Raw genomic sequence first — 13,374 nt, 5'->3', positions numbered from 1 at the left:
TCCAAATCGACGGCTGGGACCGTCTTATCCAGTGGGATAGCCCGCCAAATATTTTGGAGCAAAGCCCTATGGATATGGCCAGCACTTCCTCCAGCGTCGCCAGCTGCGCCATCGTCAGGGCGAGGATCGTGTCCAGGATCGCCATCGCCAGGAGCCGTGCCGTGCTGAGATGTGAGCGATGCAAATCCAGGGCCCTCGGGCTCCAGGTATCCTCTAGTTTCTTCTCCACTCGTCGCGATTCGACTGGCTATGGAAGGAGGAGAAGGACAATGCGAGGGCTCGCCGCATTGGACAAAGAGGAAGGATCCTCCCCTTCCAGTGTAGTAGAGATTGAGGGGAATGAATCAGATGGAATAGAAGAATCGGCTGGAGAGACTGTGGCGAGAGATCTTACTCCAGAAGAAGAGGAGGATCAAGAGTGCCTCGATCAGATCCTCAGAGTACGTAGAAAACTTTTCCTTCTTCCAGTTTTCATTCGTTTTCTTTGTTGTAGATACTGGAGCTTCTAAGGATCAACAGAGACATGACTCCCAACGAGGTGCGACCTTTCTTTCCATGACCTCGCTGCCATCGTCTTACATTTTTTTGTTTCTTCTCGTGCTCCTTTTTTCATCCCAGGTCAGGCTCATTGTTATGATAGAAGATCCTCGTGAGGCGGAAACTGCTGGAGTGCTCACCGAGGATGGTGAATGGACGAGCTACCGAGATGAAATGGGAAACGCTTTGACAGACGTGAGCTCACTCCACCTTTCTCGTTTTACGGAATCATAGCTTGTGCCTCTGGTTTTCTCTATAGATCAGCGAAGGTAGAATTCCAGACGATCGAGAACTCCTGCGAGCGCTAAGGAACGAGCTACTCAGCTGGCCCAACCTTGAAGTAAGCATTACTCTTTCCTTTTGTTGTTTCCAGTGCTCAGTTTCTCGTGAAAACTCTCGAAGGAAATGGCTGACAAAAGAGATCCTCGTCAATCATCTTACGCTCAAATCACGGATACCGGAGTTGATCCAGTTTTCGCCGGCAAGCGTGCCAAGGTTGACGCCAAGGTGGACGCCAAGGTGGACGCCAAGGTGGACGCCGATCCGCTCAAGTCGACACCGGGTGGGGGCTGGGACGAGGCGGCGGAGATTATACCCGGCAAGGAGAAAGACATGTCTGAGAAGTTGCCTCCAGCATTTGTAAGTTAGCTCTCTCAAGTTTTTTTGGTTTTTTTTTCTGATCTCTACTAAACGTTTCCAGGGATACAGCCTGCTTTACTTAGTGAGCTTGTTGCCGATACTCATAGGTGTCGCTGTGGTTGCAATCCTTTTCTTCAACTCTTTTCAGTGATTTGCGCCACAGAACTTACCGTGAGGACGATTTTCTTCTAGCTTATTCGAGCCCATAAATAAGCCTGCTGCGAGCTGATGCCATTTAAGTTGTTTGTTTCTTGATTCGTCTCTAACTCGTTGATTGAAAAGTTTTAGGAAACGACGCTTGAACGACTTGTAAGTGCTCTCAAATTATCTGAACTTGTGTAAGTGCTCTCAAGTTTGAATCTCCTGAGACATGTTTCGTGTTCGTTTTCAGGGTATTTTCATCTCTGAGAGTCTAGAGTCGGAGCCTAGAGGTTCTCTTTGACTGACTTTCTTTCTGAAAGATCATTTTCCTTGCGGACTGGTGGATGAATAATTGTTTGGCGAACAGCTTTGCAGTCTTTGCAAAGTGACAAAAAATTGGTGACAGCCGAAAGGTACCTTAGTGCCAAGTCTTCAATTTTTTTCTCTGACTCTTTATTCGACTGCTTCAAGCTTGAACACACAGATAAGGTTTTAGACCTTATAGTGAGACAAGACGAGATGGAGTGCGTCTTGCTTGTGTTTCTAGGACTTTTTCTTGTCACCAATGCAGCGTATGTGAATCTATCTCGGGCCAGCTTTCCCAAAGGATTTACGTTTGGAACAGCAACATCAGCATATCAGGTTGGCTAAATTGATTCATTTTTCTTTGGAAAACTTTGAACAAGAGCTGAGCTTCCTGCGTTTCGCCAGGTCGAAGGAGCGGCTAAGAAATATGGAAGAGGACCGAGTATCTGGGACGTTTTCATCCGCACTCCAGGTCTGATAGAATTGTGATGCTGTTGAGAATCTCCTATTGTGGATAATCTCCAGGTAGAGTTCAGGAGAATGCAACTGGAGATGTGGCAGTGGATGAATACCATCGATACAAGGTTTTCAGTCCGTCTATTCCTTGTGCTCTTCTAATGTCCAGTTTGTATCAGGAAGACATCGATCTCATGGCGGACCTCAACATGGATGCTTATCGCTTCTCAATATCCTGGTCGCGCATCTTTCCTGGTATTTGTAGACATTTTAGCCTCTCAAGGAATGAGATGAGACCTCCTGATCATGGCTGAAACAGAGGGGAAAGGAAGAGTAAATCGTTATGGAGTAGCTTACTACAACAGGCTTATAGACTACTTGCTCCTGAAAGGGATCCAGCCTTATGCCAATCTCAATCACTATGACTTGCCAGAGTCACTTGAGAAGGATTACGAAGGATGGCTTAGTCGTGAAGTAGTGTAAGTTTTCATATCTCTTTCTTGAATAGGATATTTATCTCAAGGAGCTAGTTTGCTTTTCTTTGCAGGAAAGACTTTACAAACTTTGCAGAGTTTTGCTTCAAAACTTTTGGTGACCGTGTGAAGTACTGGACAACCTTTAACGAGCCGCGAGTTGTCGCTCAACTCGGGTATGACAATGGCCAATTTGCACCTGGCCGATGCTCAACACCTTATGGAAACTGTACAGAAGGCAACTCCGCTACTGAGCCTTACATTGTGGCTCACAACCTTTTGCTTTCTCATGGCTCTGCCGCTCAAGTATACAGAAAAAATTACCAAGTTTGTATTTTCTCTTCTTGAGCTTGTAAGTTATTTAATACACATTGTGTTGTTGCAGGAGAAACAGAAGGGATCCATTGGAATCTTATTGGATTTTGTGTATTATGAGCCATTTTCAAACTCAACTGAAGACATTGATGCAGCTCAAAGAGGGCGAGACTTTCATGTAGGCTGGTAAGAAGTTGTAGAGTTGTATTTTTCAAGTTGCTTAGAACTGTTTTTAGGTTCTTGGAGCCTATCATAAATGGATCATATCCCAAAACAATGCAACAGTATGTTGGCTCACGACTTCCAAAATTCTCCAAGGATGACATTGAAATGGTGAAGGGATCGGTGGACTTTGTTGGTATCAATCACTACACAACGTACTATGCAAAAGATGCTGGCTCTCAAAATCGTAACACCACTGATTATTTTCAAGACATGAACATCCAAATGCTACGTAAATTGCAATCTCCAATCCATTTTTTTTCTTTCTAATTGTTTGTTTCTCTCCCTGCACAATCCACAGATGATAGAGATGGAGTTTCAATCGGGCCACGAGTAAGAGATTTTACTGAAGTTCTTTTATCTTATTCTTGTTTTGTAGGCACACTCTACATGGTTATACATTGTTCCCTGGGGAATGTACAAAGCACTATCATACATTAAAGAACACTATGGAAATCCAAAGGTTGTGCTTTCAGAGAATGGTGAGTTTTATAGTTTTGCGATCCAACCATTTGCTTATAAGTGTTCTTTAAGGAATGGATGATCCTGCAAATCTTACACTATCTCAATCGCTACATGATACAACTCGCATCAATTATTACCAGAGTTATATTGAGAATTTAGTTGCAGCAATGAGGTAATAAGCTCTAGTTTTCCAAATTGACAATCGCTGAAATCTTTCAGGGATGGAGCTAATGTTCATGGATATTTTGCTTGGTCTCTAGTGGATAACTTTGAATGGCTATCAGGGTATACATCACGATTTGGTCTCGTCTACATTGACTTCAAGCACAAAGCACTCAAGAGGATTCCAAAAGAGTCTGCAAAGTGGTTTAAAACATTGCTAAAACGGGATTAAGATATCACAAATTCTTATCTTTGGTTTTTTGTGCATATTAATTTCTTGCATATTTCCTTAGCCATGTTGACTATGGAGTGTGGGAGTGTGGTTACAATCCTCCTCTACAAGGCATTTTCAAGGTGGTATGGAAATTTCTTTGTTGGAAGCAGGATTCTCAAACATGGAACTTATGGGGAATGGTTTTTTGTTCTATGGTGCACAATTTAGAATCAAGATTGACTTGGAACGTTTGGAAAAAGGATCCCATAGGCTTTCATCAGCTCCACGCCTCTCTTCCTCTCTTCAATCGTCTCGAGTGGTGGCGACATCTCGAGTCCACCGCCGGAGCTAGCAGCTGTGCCAACGTCGAGAAACCACTGCTCAAATCCGCCAGGGGCGTAAGTCACAAGCATCCGGGCAGGCTTGTCAAGCTCGTTGGCAAAAGTATGAGGTACAAGGCGGGGGAGATGAGCAAAGGAGCCGCGCTTGGCGTGGAAACGCTCCACCCCAATTGTCCAAGTTAGCTCTCCATCAAGAACATACCAGCTCTCGTCCTCCCGGGTGTGGATGTGGAGGGGAGGCCCAGCTCCCGGGGGAACCAAATCCTCGAACAAGGCATAGGAGCTTGCGGTGGTCTCGTTCGCTAGAACTTTGAGAGTGACAAGAACACCAAAAACCCAAAGGCTCAAGCCTCCACCTGGAATTCCAAGAAATGCTAGAGCTTCTCAGTGGATGAAAGCAGTACTACCTTCTTCCAGGACGCTGATTTTTGCTGGAGACAAAGCTTGGAAAAGGCCGCCATCAATTGCCACTTGATCCATGGAAAGCAGGAAAAAGAAAATCACAGGCCAAGATAGATTTGACCAAGCTTTACGTCTTAGGGCTCTTGAGCAAATAGATATCTTAGTATATTCCGTGGCTATGGCGGGAGCAAGCGATCGGCCGCTGCACGTCCTTTGCCTCCACGGCTTCCGGACGAGCGCTCGGATCATGGAGAGGCAAGTCGGGCTGGCGCGGTGGGGAGCGCCCGTGATGGATCTCTTGAAGCTGGTAAGCTCTTTGTTTGTTTGGGCGATCTCGAAAGAGAGCGTCGATTCGTTTCAACTGATCCGGGGCTTTTGTGCTGTTTGATCCGGAGAGCTACTTGGATGCCCCATTTCCAGCCGAGGGCCCGTCCACTGTCCAGGGATTTTTCGAGCCGCCCTTCTACGAATGGTATCGTACAAACAATGTGAGATTTTTTCTAAGCTCATTCAAACCATAGCTGGATCTTCTTCTTCCTCTTGGCTTCTCTTTTCTAGGATTTTACCGAGTTCTATCAAGTCGAGGAGTGTATCTCTTACATCTCCGATTACATGAAGTCGCACGGTCCATTCGATGGTTTGATGGGATTTTCACAGGTTTGGAGGAGCTCAAAGTGGGATTTTCACGTAGCGTTTTGCTTCTTTCAGGGGGCATTTCTCGCAGGACAACTAGCTGGATATCAGCGTTTGAAGGTGAATCATCGTAAAAGTTCTAAGATTGTTTCGCCAAAAACCTCTTTCTTTGCAGGAAGATCTTCTTCCTACGCCGATCAAGTTTGTGATCTTGATCGGCGGAGGTATGTCTGGATACAAGCCCATGTCGGCGGCTTACGACACTCCAATCAAGTGTCCTTCGCTCCACACAATCGGTAAACGATGGATGATTCATGGCAAAAGCTCACCGATCGAGTGAAACGTTTTGAATCCACACAGGAAGGAAGGACTTTAATCGCCCGGCCGGGGAGACACTCGTGACAAAATTCGAGAACCCAGTGATCTTGAGGCATCCTCATGGTCATCGTGTTCCAGAGCTTGGTAAGATCAAAATTTTCTTTGCTAGACAAATCTTCGTTCCTGTGCTCTCTAGACAACGACTCCATCGCCGAATTTCGATCCTTCCTTCTAAAGATGCTGGCTTTGCGAGACGAAGACGAAGATCCAAAGGAGCATTTGGAAAAATCCACTTGAATGGCGTCCAAATTCAAACTTAGGGTTCTTAAAGTTAGGCGCCATTTCTTGTTGCTATGGGCATTTAGATTTGTATGAATGTTCTTAGAAAGCAAAGCCAGGATGAGATCGCCTTCTTCGCTCAGCTCATCCGATCGCGAGGCGTGGGCAGGGATCTATCCGAGGCGCTGCGCGTCCACTCGCAACTCCTTGGCTCGCCCCATCTCAGCAAGAACAGATTTCTCTCCAATCTCCTCGTCGAGATGTATGGAAAGTGTGGCAGCATTGACAACGCGCGCGCTGTTTTCGATGGAATCCATGAGCCCAATAGCTTCTCCCACACGCTCATGGTCTCGGCGCTCGCGCACAACGCGCGACTGGAAGAGGCGATGGCGCTGTTCTTGAGGATGGACGGCCGGGATGTCATACCCTGGACGGCCATGATTGGTGGGTGCGCGATGGCGGGGGATCTTAAGCAGGCCAAGCACTTCTTTGATCGAATGCCACAATGGAACATCGTGTCGTGGAACGCGCTACTCCAGGCTTTTGCCACGAGTGGGGATTTTGCCAGTGCAATGGAAATCTTCGAAGAGATGCCGGAGAAAAACAACGTTTCCATCAATACTCTTTTGAGAAGCATGAACCAGCTTGGTTTTTGCGATTGGGTGATGACGGTTTTTGAGAAAATGGAAAACCGAGACATCGTTTCGTGGACAGAGTTAGTATCGGCAAATGCCGCATGCGGGTATCTTGAAGATGTGTGGCATATACTTAGAAAGATGCCACAATGCGACGTCGTTGCGTGGACCGCCGTGCTAGTGGGTTTTGCGGAAAACGGTAATTTGGAATATGCTAGGGCAGTGCACGAAAAGATGCCCCAGCGTGACAACGTTGCGTGGAACGCGATGGTCCAAGCATATGCCCTTCGAGGGCAAATAGAGGAGGCACGGCTCATGTACGACCGTACGCCCAAGCACGACGTTGTCTCGGCGACGCTCATGGTCTCGGCATATGCGCAGTACGGAGACGCCATAGAGGCTCAAAAGGTGTTTCGATCCATGAAGAAAACCAACGTTGTGTCTTGGAACGCAATGATCCAGGCTTACATCCATATCGGCGATTTGGAGGCCGCAAAATCGAGTTTTGATGAGATGCCACAGAGGGATGTCGTGTCGTGGAATGCAATGGTTGCGGTCTTTGCTCAGAATGAGCAGCAGCTCCAAATCGCGAGGAGTTTCTTTGATCGTATGCCGCAAACGAATGTGATCTCCTGGAACACGATCATGACGGCGGTCGCGAGCAGTGGACACTTGGAGGTCACTCTGGAGATCTTTGCGGGCATCCCACAGCGGAGCCTTGTGTCGTGGAATGCGATGGTCCAGGCGTATGCTCAAAACGGGCACATCGAACAAGCCCAGCAAACTTTTGATCTCATGTCGTGTAGAGACGTCTACTCGTGGAATCTGATCGTCGCCACTTACAACATGGTGAAGAAACTCGATCAAGCGACCAGATATTTCATGGAAATGCCCGAGGCCAACTTAGTCGCGCAAACAAACATGGTTTCGGGGTATGCCCACAACGGACATCTCACAAAGGCCAGAGAGCTGTTTGATAGTATGAAGCAGCGCAACCTCCTTGCATGGACCACCATGCTCACGGGATATGCCCAAAGGGGGCATAGCAGCGAAGCCTTTGAGCTCTTCCATCTCATGGGACTGGAAGGGATCGAGCCCGACGAGCTCGCATTCATCGCGGTTCTCACGGCACACAGCCATGTCGGACTCCTCAAAGAGGGTCTCGAGTGTTTCAAGTCGATGATCGCGGACAGGAAAGTCTCCCCAGTTCTCCAACACTACCACTCCATACTTGATCTCCTGGGCCGCGCGGGAGAGATTGTGGAAGCCGAGAACTTGATCTACTCCATGCCATTTCTCCCGGACGAGGTCTCGTGGACGATCTTGCTGGGAGCTTGTCGAGTCCACCGCGATTCCAAGCGAGCCAAAGAGATCGCAGATACGATGATGAATGTGGATCCATCAAAGGGCGCTTCGTACGTGCTCTTGTCAAACGCTGTTGTGGATCATTCCCGCCATCTATGATTGTAAATGCAAGAACTTTCTTAGTCAACGCACAGCGACTTAAAAAGTCCCAAGTGTTTGACTTTTCACTGCTGGCCTGGTCAACTTATCCTCTGGCCGGCACTTGACTTCTAAGCTTTTGACCAAGTCTGGGTGGTGTAGCTGGTCATCACGCTAGTCTCACACACTAGAGGTCCCCGGTTCGAACCCGGGCCCAGACACTCTCTCGTTGTCGTCATGCCAGCTCAGCAACCAGCAGCCACCTAATTGACAAAGCTCCTCTTGCCTTGATTAAAAGCTCGGTTTCCCATTGATGCCAAGGCTGTTAGTTAAGCGACTTTGTCCACACGGTTTGTGGAGGATCCTTTCTGGGAATTAACCGGCTAGGAGTTCTAGTAGCGCTGTAGTTTAGTTAGCTAGCGTCGCGAGTCGCGATAAGAGAGAAAGAGAGGGAAAGAGAGGAAAGTATAGCGTTCTTTAGCTAGGGTTCTTACAATCTTCCATTCTTTCTTCCAGCTACTTGCAATTGGAGCGCTGGAGCGAATTGCCTAGCGCGATTTGGATGGGGCATTTGCAGGGATTCGTGTTCTTGATCGTCGCATTGCTTCTTCTTGCTCAATCCAGGGCCGAACTATTGTCCGGTCATGCCGATGTGCTCGCCGGGATGATTCGAAAGCCTTGCCAGGGCCGCATTGGAGAGTGTAGCGACGACGAATTCGAGCTGAGCTCGCCGCTACTCCGGCGCCTCCTCCAGCAGCAGCAAAAGCAGTACATCAGCTATGGCTCGCTCCAGGCCAATAGGGTTCCTTGCCCGCCGGGCTCCGGGCGCTCCTACTACACCAACAATTGCAACAGAGCCACCGGCGCGGCAAACCCTACGCAGCGCGGCTGCTCCACAATCACTCGCTGTCAGCGAGACACAGGCTAGCGGCGTCGCGGAATCGATTTGCGGAGGTATGGTGGGCGAAATTCCTTTCGATTGCTAGCTCTGGAAGAGAATTCTCTCTCGCCTCCTCTTCTATCTCCTATATCTTCTTCGATTCCTGGGTATGGCGAGGGAAGTAAAGATTCTTTGGGCTTGTACTACTGGCTGGCTTAATAATCTTCTTCACGACCACATTGTTGGAGATCGAGTGTGTCTATATGATCATACGTTCTTCTTCATCACTAATAAAGAGCTCCTTCTTCGTTGTCTCGCTTGAAATTTCATAGCTCTTCTGGATCGATCGATTGATCGAGCGAGAGAAAGTTCTCGCTATCCGGCCGATCGATCTAACAATCCAACAACCAAGAGAGAGACGTTCTTCCTTTCACTCTCGAGCTAGTTTTTTAAGAAATGCGGGCCCTGGATTGTCAGCGCTAGTGGGTTGATCCATCCCATCCCACAGTCCCACTGCCAAGGGTTCTTCCACCACGAAAAACAAAGAAGTTCCAGTTCCCGGAACTCGAACCCGCGTCCATCCAAACGCTGGCTTTTTCTTTCACACTGCCAGCGCGGACGCCCTCTGACGCGTCAGCCACGCAAAGACCACGTCAGCACCCTTCTGCCCTACTCTGTTGTAGTGCTAGTTCGAGGATCTGGGGCGTGGAGCGCTTCCCTCGCGGCGGCATTGCGTCGCGCTTGGAAATATGGAGCGGGGAGCGTGGATTCGAGGTCTTTGATGGCGCATCTGAGCTAGGTTAGAGTCGCGCGTCCAGGATCTGGCAGCGGGCGCTACAGCGACCGCCAATTCCTGGCTCGACGTGGATGGAATCCAATGCAACTCCAGGGATTGTTTCGTCGCGGTGAGAGGCGGCATAGCGGCGTGTATGGCAGCAACGGATTGAAGAGCGCTGGGGAGGCTGCGGGTGGGGCGACAATGCATTTCTCCAAGCTGGAGGACTCTCCAATGTTTCGGAAACAGGTCAGATCAGCGAAGATTGTTTGCTCTCCTTTTCTAGTGTCGCTTTCTTCTTCTTTTTTTTTTCTTCGTTTAGATCCAAGCATTGGAGGAGAGCGCCGAAGCATTGAGGGAGCGATGCCAGAAATTTTTTAAAGGCTCTCGCAAGTATACGTAAGCCCACTTTACCGAGTAATTGTGTTCCATGTTCAATCCGGTCTTTGTTTCTCTTTTTTTCCTACAGTGAAGGACTCGGTGAAGCGTACGATGGAGATATCGCTTTTGCTAGTGCTTTGGAAACATTTGGTGGCGGGCATGATGATCCCATTAGCGTCGCTGTTGGAGGTACTACGAGTGCTGTTCTTGTTGTAATCAGCTTAGTTCATTTTTTCTTTCGTGATAGGTCCGGTTATGACGAAGTTTACCATTGCCCTGCGAGAGATTGGAACGTACAAAGAAGTTTTACGATCACAAGTAAGAGGTGCTGTTTTCTTGTGAACGACTGCCTTGTTCCATCTCATATTCTCATCGATGTATGATAGGTGGAGCATATGTTGAATGATCGGCTCGTGCAGTTCGCGAGCATCGATCTGCAAGATGTGAAGGTTTTACTTTTGAAGGGTATGTTAGATGGAACTGATGGTGATCGCTGCAGGATGTCAGAAAACGTTTTGACAAAGCAAGCCTTCACTATGATCAGGTTTGTACTTTGAGCGTTCTCCTTGTTGGTAAACTCATAATCCACCTGCAGGTCCGGGAAAAGTTCCTGTCATTAAGAAAGGACGCTAAATCAGATGTTGTGGCTGATGCGGAAGAGGTACATGTCTTTGTGCGGAAAGCTGAGTTGTAACTTTTTCTTTACTTCAGGATTTACGGACTGCCCGGACTTTGTTTGAGCAAGCTCGGTTTAATTTGGTATGTTTTCCCCGTTTATTAGCGAGGAGTTTTAAGCTGTGGTTTGTATCAGGTTACAGCACTGTCGAACATTGAGGCCAAAAAGAAGTTTGAGTTCCTAGAAGCCGTCAGTGGCTCAATGGATGCACATCTTCGATACTTCAAGCAGGTACGTACGGTTCCTTAAAATTACTGGAGAACCAATTACCATATTTTGTAATCGTCAGGGGTATGAACTCCTCCATCAAATGGAGCCTTACATCCATCAGGTAAAATTTTTAGTTTTTTGTTCTATCGTTGTAGTTAAGTGATTTTATCTAGGTGTTGACCTATGCACAACAATCAAGGGAGAGAGCAAACTATGAACAAGCAGCGCTTGCAGATAGAATGCAGGAGTATCGAAGACAGATGGAACGCGAGACTCAAAATGCTTCCAGCGAGCATGATGTTATAAGCGCTGCTGACGGAATTCAGGCCATTGGAAGGAGCTCTCACAAGTACATCGAGGCAGTTATGCAATCCGCATCACGGGGAAAGGTATGGGCAGCTTTCAACTTTTGTTCGTTCGTAACAGGTGTGGTGTCATTGCAGGTTCAACCTATAAAGCAAGGCTACCTACTTAAGCGTTCTTCAAATTTGCGTGGAGACTGGAAAAGGCGTTTCTTTGTTCTGGATAGCCGTGGAATGCTGTACTATTACCGTAAACAATGGGGCAAGCCCACTGTAAGAACTTCTAATGTAGGATTCTTTTGGTTCATACATGAAGCGTAACCTGACATCTTTTCGTGCAGGACGATAAAACCATTGCTCATCATACAGTAAATTTATTGACATCAACTATTAAGATGGACGCTGAGCAGAGCGATCTACGGTTTTGCTTTCGAATAATATCACCTTCGAAGAGTTACACGCTACAGGTAACTGTCTTCCACTCCATCGTTTTAGCTCTAATGTGTCCTGTGTCTTCGACAGGCTGAAAATGGCATGGATCGAATGGATTGGATGGATAAAATCACTGGAGTGATTGCCTCTCTCTTGAATTCCCAGGTCACGGAACAGGTATGGTATTTTCACATTTGGTTTTTATTTACTTATTTATTTATTTTGTTCCAGCCTAGAAGTCCATTGAACAACTTCCATCAGCGTTCGCCCAGTGAAAGCAGCTCCGTGAGTGCTTCCTCCGACTTCGAGCATTCTATAGGGGACGATATCAAGTTTTCCAGACGTGACCGCATGTACCATAACCTTGAGCTACAAGAACGGCCTCTAGACATATTGCGACGGGTTTCTGGGAACGAGTTTTGTGCGGACTGTGGGGCTGCTGACCCCGATTGGGCTTCCTTGAACTTGGGAATACTTATTTGTATCGAGTGCTCTGGTGTACACCGAAATCTCGGTGTGCATTTGTCAAAGGTACTTGGCGTTGATATAAACTTTTGTCTCTTATGTTTGTCGTGCAGGTGCGTTCCCTGACACTTGATGTCCGGGTGTGGGAGCCATCAGTAATTGGATTGTTTCAATCTATTGGAAACGCCTTCGCCAATTCAATGTGGGAAGAACAGCTTCCAAAGTGGGAAGGGGAACGTAGCCGGAACAACAAAAATGCCTTGACTGCGGGTTCTGCAACTGAGAGGTATAACCATCTCTTGTTTCCAAGAACAAGCTTTTCCATTGTTTGTCTTTGCAGGGGCAATGTCGGAACCGATATGAAGGTGAAGCCGGATGCGAGGGATCCTTTGGCTGTCAAGGAGAAGTTCATCTTTGCGAAGGTAAGAACGGATTCAAACGGAACGATGTTCACTGTGGAAATTGCAGTACGTGGAGAAGCGTTTTGTCGTGAAGATGAAGCTGGATCCTCGTGGTCCCAGCGTTGCTCGCCGAATCTGGGATGCAGTTCAAGCCAACAACAAGCAGTCAATCGTTCGTCTGCTTATCAACGGCGACGCTGATGCAAACACCACGTACGAACTCGCGTTTGAAACAACCGCTGGAAAACAAACACTCAAAGGGGGGCCGAGTCCGAGTCCGAGCAGCAGCCTGGATTCACTCAGACTGTCGGAGGCGAGCTCCATTTCGGGAAAAGCTGGAGCTCTCACACTAAGCAGTGACACTGGAGTCGAAAATCTTCGAGGCCAGACACTACTCCAACAAGCTTGCCAGGTTGGGGACTTGAGCACGGTAGAACTTCTACTCCAACATGGAGCACAGGTGAACACCAAGGACGGAATCGGGAGAACTCCTCTCCATTTTTGCGTGGAGTGTGGAAGGAACTTATGTGCAAAGCTACTTCTATCCAGGTGAAACTCTTTCCATGGTTCTAGCTTTGATCTTACTGGAAGTTTTTCTTTCTCTTGTGTTTGTAGAGGAGCCAATCCCGCTGCTGTTGATAGAGCAGGGAAAACTCCATTAGAAGTAGCTATGGAGCTCGGGGCCGTGACAGACGAAGAGCTCTTCGTGATGTTATCAGAGTCGAGCCGTTGATGCTTGGTGTGCCGGTGATCCAACGGTGGAGAGTGTACAAGGTATATGCTTTTGAAAATATTCCCTCCCAAGGGTGGCATATTCGCATGTGCTTCGCGCGAACACGCCGGCCGAAACCGTCCTCTTCTCGCCCGTACG

General features: G+C 47.7%; 6 protein-coding genes and 1 non-coding gene across 9 annotated transcripts; all 7 read left to right on the top strand.

The window, feature by feature from the left end:
• The first annotated feature begins 26 nt into the window (after positions 1-26).
• Positions 27-1,415, top strand: LOC112347784 (ycf3-interacting protein 1, chloroplastic-like). Its single transcript, XM_024679187.1, has 6 exons — positions 27-440; positions 494-538; positions 619-732; positions 797-877; positions 940-1,176; positions 1,238-1,415. Exons 1-6 carry the CDS (start codon positions 69-71, stop codon positions 1,325-1,327), a joined length of 939 nt encoding a protein of 312 aa, XP_024534955.1. The 5' UTR covers positions 27-68; the 3' UTR covers positions 1,328-1,415.
• A 354-nt stretch (positions 1,416-1,769) lies between these two features.
• LOC9636438 (beta-glucosidase 44) lies at positions 1,770-4,008 on the top strand. Its single transcript, XM_002974467.2, has 12 exons — positions 1,770-1,959; positions 2,029-2,095; positions 2,149-2,207; positions 2,259-2,334; positions 2,399-2,558; positions 2,627-2,879; positions 2,938-3,053; positions 3,104-3,321; positions 3,391-3,422; positions 3,469-3,571; positions 3,624-3,726; positions 3,774-4,008. Exons 1-12 carry the CDS (start codon positions 1,837-1,839, stop codon positions 3,946-3,948), a joined length of 1,485 nt encoding a protein of 494 aa, XP_002974513.1. The 5' UTR covers positions 1,770-1,836; the 3' UTR covers positions 3,949-4,008.
• A 672-nt stretch (positions 4,009-4,680) lies between these two features.
• Positions 4,681-6,017, top strand: LOC9636437 (esterase OVCA2). Its single transcript, XM_002974466.2, has 7 exons — positions 4,681-4,980; positions 5,069-5,161; positions 5,232-5,330; positions 5,382-5,426; positions 5,482-5,602; positions 5,667-5,768; positions 5,821-6,017. The coding sequence occupies exons 1-7, from the start codon at positions 4,750-4,752 to the stop codon at positions 5,919-5,921; spliced, it is 792 nt and encodes a 263-aa protein (XP_002974512.2). The 5' UTR covers positions 4,681-4,749; the 3' UTR covers positions 5,922-6,017.
• Positions 5,996-8,002, top strand: LOC112347799 (pentatricopeptide repeat-containing protein At4g02750-like). The gene has a single exon (XM_024679228.1). The coding sequence runs from the start codon at positions 5,996-5,998 to the stop codon at positions 8,000-8,002; it is 2,007 nt and encodes a 668-aa protein (XP_024534996.1).
• A 126-nt stretch (positions 8,003-8,128) lies between these two features.
• TRNAV-CAC lies at positions 8,129-8,202 on the top strand. The gene has a single exon. It is a non-coding gene; the product is annotated as a tRNA-Val (tRNA).
• Positions 8,203-8,383: 181 nt separating this feature from the next.
• Positions 8,384-9,175, top strand: LOC9636436 (protein RALF-like 22). The gene has a single exon (XM_024679188.1). The coding sequence runs from the start codon at positions 8,544-8,546 to the stop codon at positions 8,907-8,909; it is 366 nt and encodes a 121-aa protein (XP_024534956.1). The 5' UTR covers positions 8,384-8,543; the 3' UTR covers positions 8,910-9,175.
• A 351-nt stretch (positions 9,176-9,526) lies between these two features.
• LOC9636435 (ADP-ribosylation factor GTPase-activating protein AGD3) lies at positions 9,527-13,323 on the top strand. Of its 3 annotated transcripts, none has more exons than XM_024679186.1 (19): positions 9,527-9,885; positions 9,959-10,035; positions 10,106-10,206; positions 10,265-10,335; positions 10,404-10,466; positions 10,517-10,561; positions 10,613-10,678; positions 10,729-10,776; positions 10,829-10,924; positions 10,983-11,024; positions 11,077-11,292; positions 11,347-11,478; positions 11,547-11,672; positions 11,728-11,814; positions 11,869-12,168; positions 12,216-12,388; positions 12,443-12,524; positions 12,571-13,052; positions 13,119-13,323. In XM_024679186.1, exons 1-19 carry the CDS (start codon positions 9,739-9,741, stop codon positions 13,234-13,236), a joined length of 2,472 nt encoding a protein of 823 aa, XP_024534954.1. In that variant the 5' UTR covers positions 9,527-9,738; the 3' UTR covers positions 13,237-13,323. The 3 variants fall into 3 exon arrangements, with proteins under 3 accessions (XP_024534954.1, XP_024534953.1, XP_024534952.1); XM_024679185.1 differs by having other exon boundaries at positions 11,347-11,493; XM_024679184.1 differs by having other exon boundaries at positions 11,728-12,168.
• Positions 13,324-13,374: the final 51 nt, after the last annotated feature.

This window comes from Selaginella moellendorffii, unplaced genomic scaffold, assembly GCF_000143415.4.
Source record: "Selaginella moellendorffii unplaced genomic scaffold, v1.0 SELMOscaffold_24, whole genome shotgun sequence".
In the NCBI taxonomy this organism is placed as follows: domain Eukaryota; kingdom Viridiplantae; phylum Streptophyta; class Lycopodiopsida; order Selaginellales; family Selaginellaceae; genus Selaginella; species Selaginella moellendorffii.
The sequence above is the reverse complement of the archived record's forward strand: the minus strand, read 5'-3'. Positions and strand labels throughout refer to the sequence as shown.

What these genes read in the sequence shown, in the direction of transcription:
- LOC112347799 (XM_024679228.1), top strand. Translation starts at nt 5,996, where the DNA reads ATGAATGTTCTTAGAAAGCAAAGCCAGGATGAGATCGCCTTCTTCGCT.
- LOC9636438 (XM_002974467.2), top strand. Translation starts at nt 1,837, where the DNA reads ATGGAGTGCGTCTTGCTTGTGTTTCTAGGACTTTTTCTTGTCACCAAT. An exon ending in CGTTTTCATCCGCACTCCAG is followed by an intron (nt 2,096 to 2,148) that starts GTCTGATAGAAT and finishes GATAATCTCCAG; the next exon opens with GTAGAGTTCAGGAGAATGCA. An exon ending in GAGTTTCAATCGGGCCACGA is followed by an intron (nt 3,423 to 3,468) that starts GTAAGAGATTTT and finishes CTTGTTTTGTAG; the next exon opens with GCACACTCTACATGGTTATA.
- LOC9636435 (XM_024679184.1), top strand. Translation starts at nt 9,739, where the DNA reads ATGCAACTCCAGGGATTGTTTCGTCGCGGTGAGAGGCGGCATAGCGGC. An exon ending in AAAGGCTCTCGCAAGTATAC is followed by an intron (nt 10,036 to 10,105) that starts GTAAGCCCACTT and finishes TTTTTCCTACAG; the next exon opens with TGAAGGACTCGGTGAAGCGT. An exon ending in AAGAAGTTTTACGATCACAA is followed by an intron (nt 10,336 to 10,403) that starts GTAAGAGGTGCT and finishes GATGTATGATAG; the next exon opens with GTGGAGCATATGTTGAATGA.
- LOC9636436 (XM_024679188.1), top strand. Translation starts at nt 8,544, where the DNA reads ATGGGGCATTTGCAGGGATTCGTGTTCTTGATCGTCGCATTGCTTCTT.
- LOC112347784 (XM_024679187.1), top strand. Translation starts at nt 69, where the DNA reads ATGGATATGGCCAGCACTTCCTCCAGCGTCGCCAGCTGCGCCATCGTC. An exon ending in GAGACATGACTCCCAACGAG is followed by an intron (nt 539 to 618) that starts GTGCGACCTTTC and finishes TTTTCATCCCAG; the next exon opens with GTCAGGCTCATTGTTATGAT. An exon ending in TGGGAAACGCTTTGACAGAC is followed by an intron (nt 733 to 796) that starts GTGAGCTCACTC and finishes TTTTCTCTATAG; the next exon opens with ATCAGCGAAGGTAGAATTCC.
- LOC9636437 (XM_002974466.2), top strand. Translation starts at nt 4,750, where the DNA reads ATGGAAAGCAGGAAAAAGAAAATCACAGGCCAAGATAGATTTGACCAA. An exon ending in TGATGGATCTCTTGAAGCTG is followed by an intron (nt 4,981 to 5,068) that starts GTAAGCTCTTTG and finishes TTTGATCCGGAG; the next exon opens with AGCTACTTGGATGCCCCATT. An exon ending in TCATCGTGTTCCAGAGCTTG is followed by an intron (nt 5,769 to 5,820) that starts GTAAGATCAAAA and finishes TGTGCTCTCTAG; the next exon opens with ACAACGACTCCATCGCCGAA.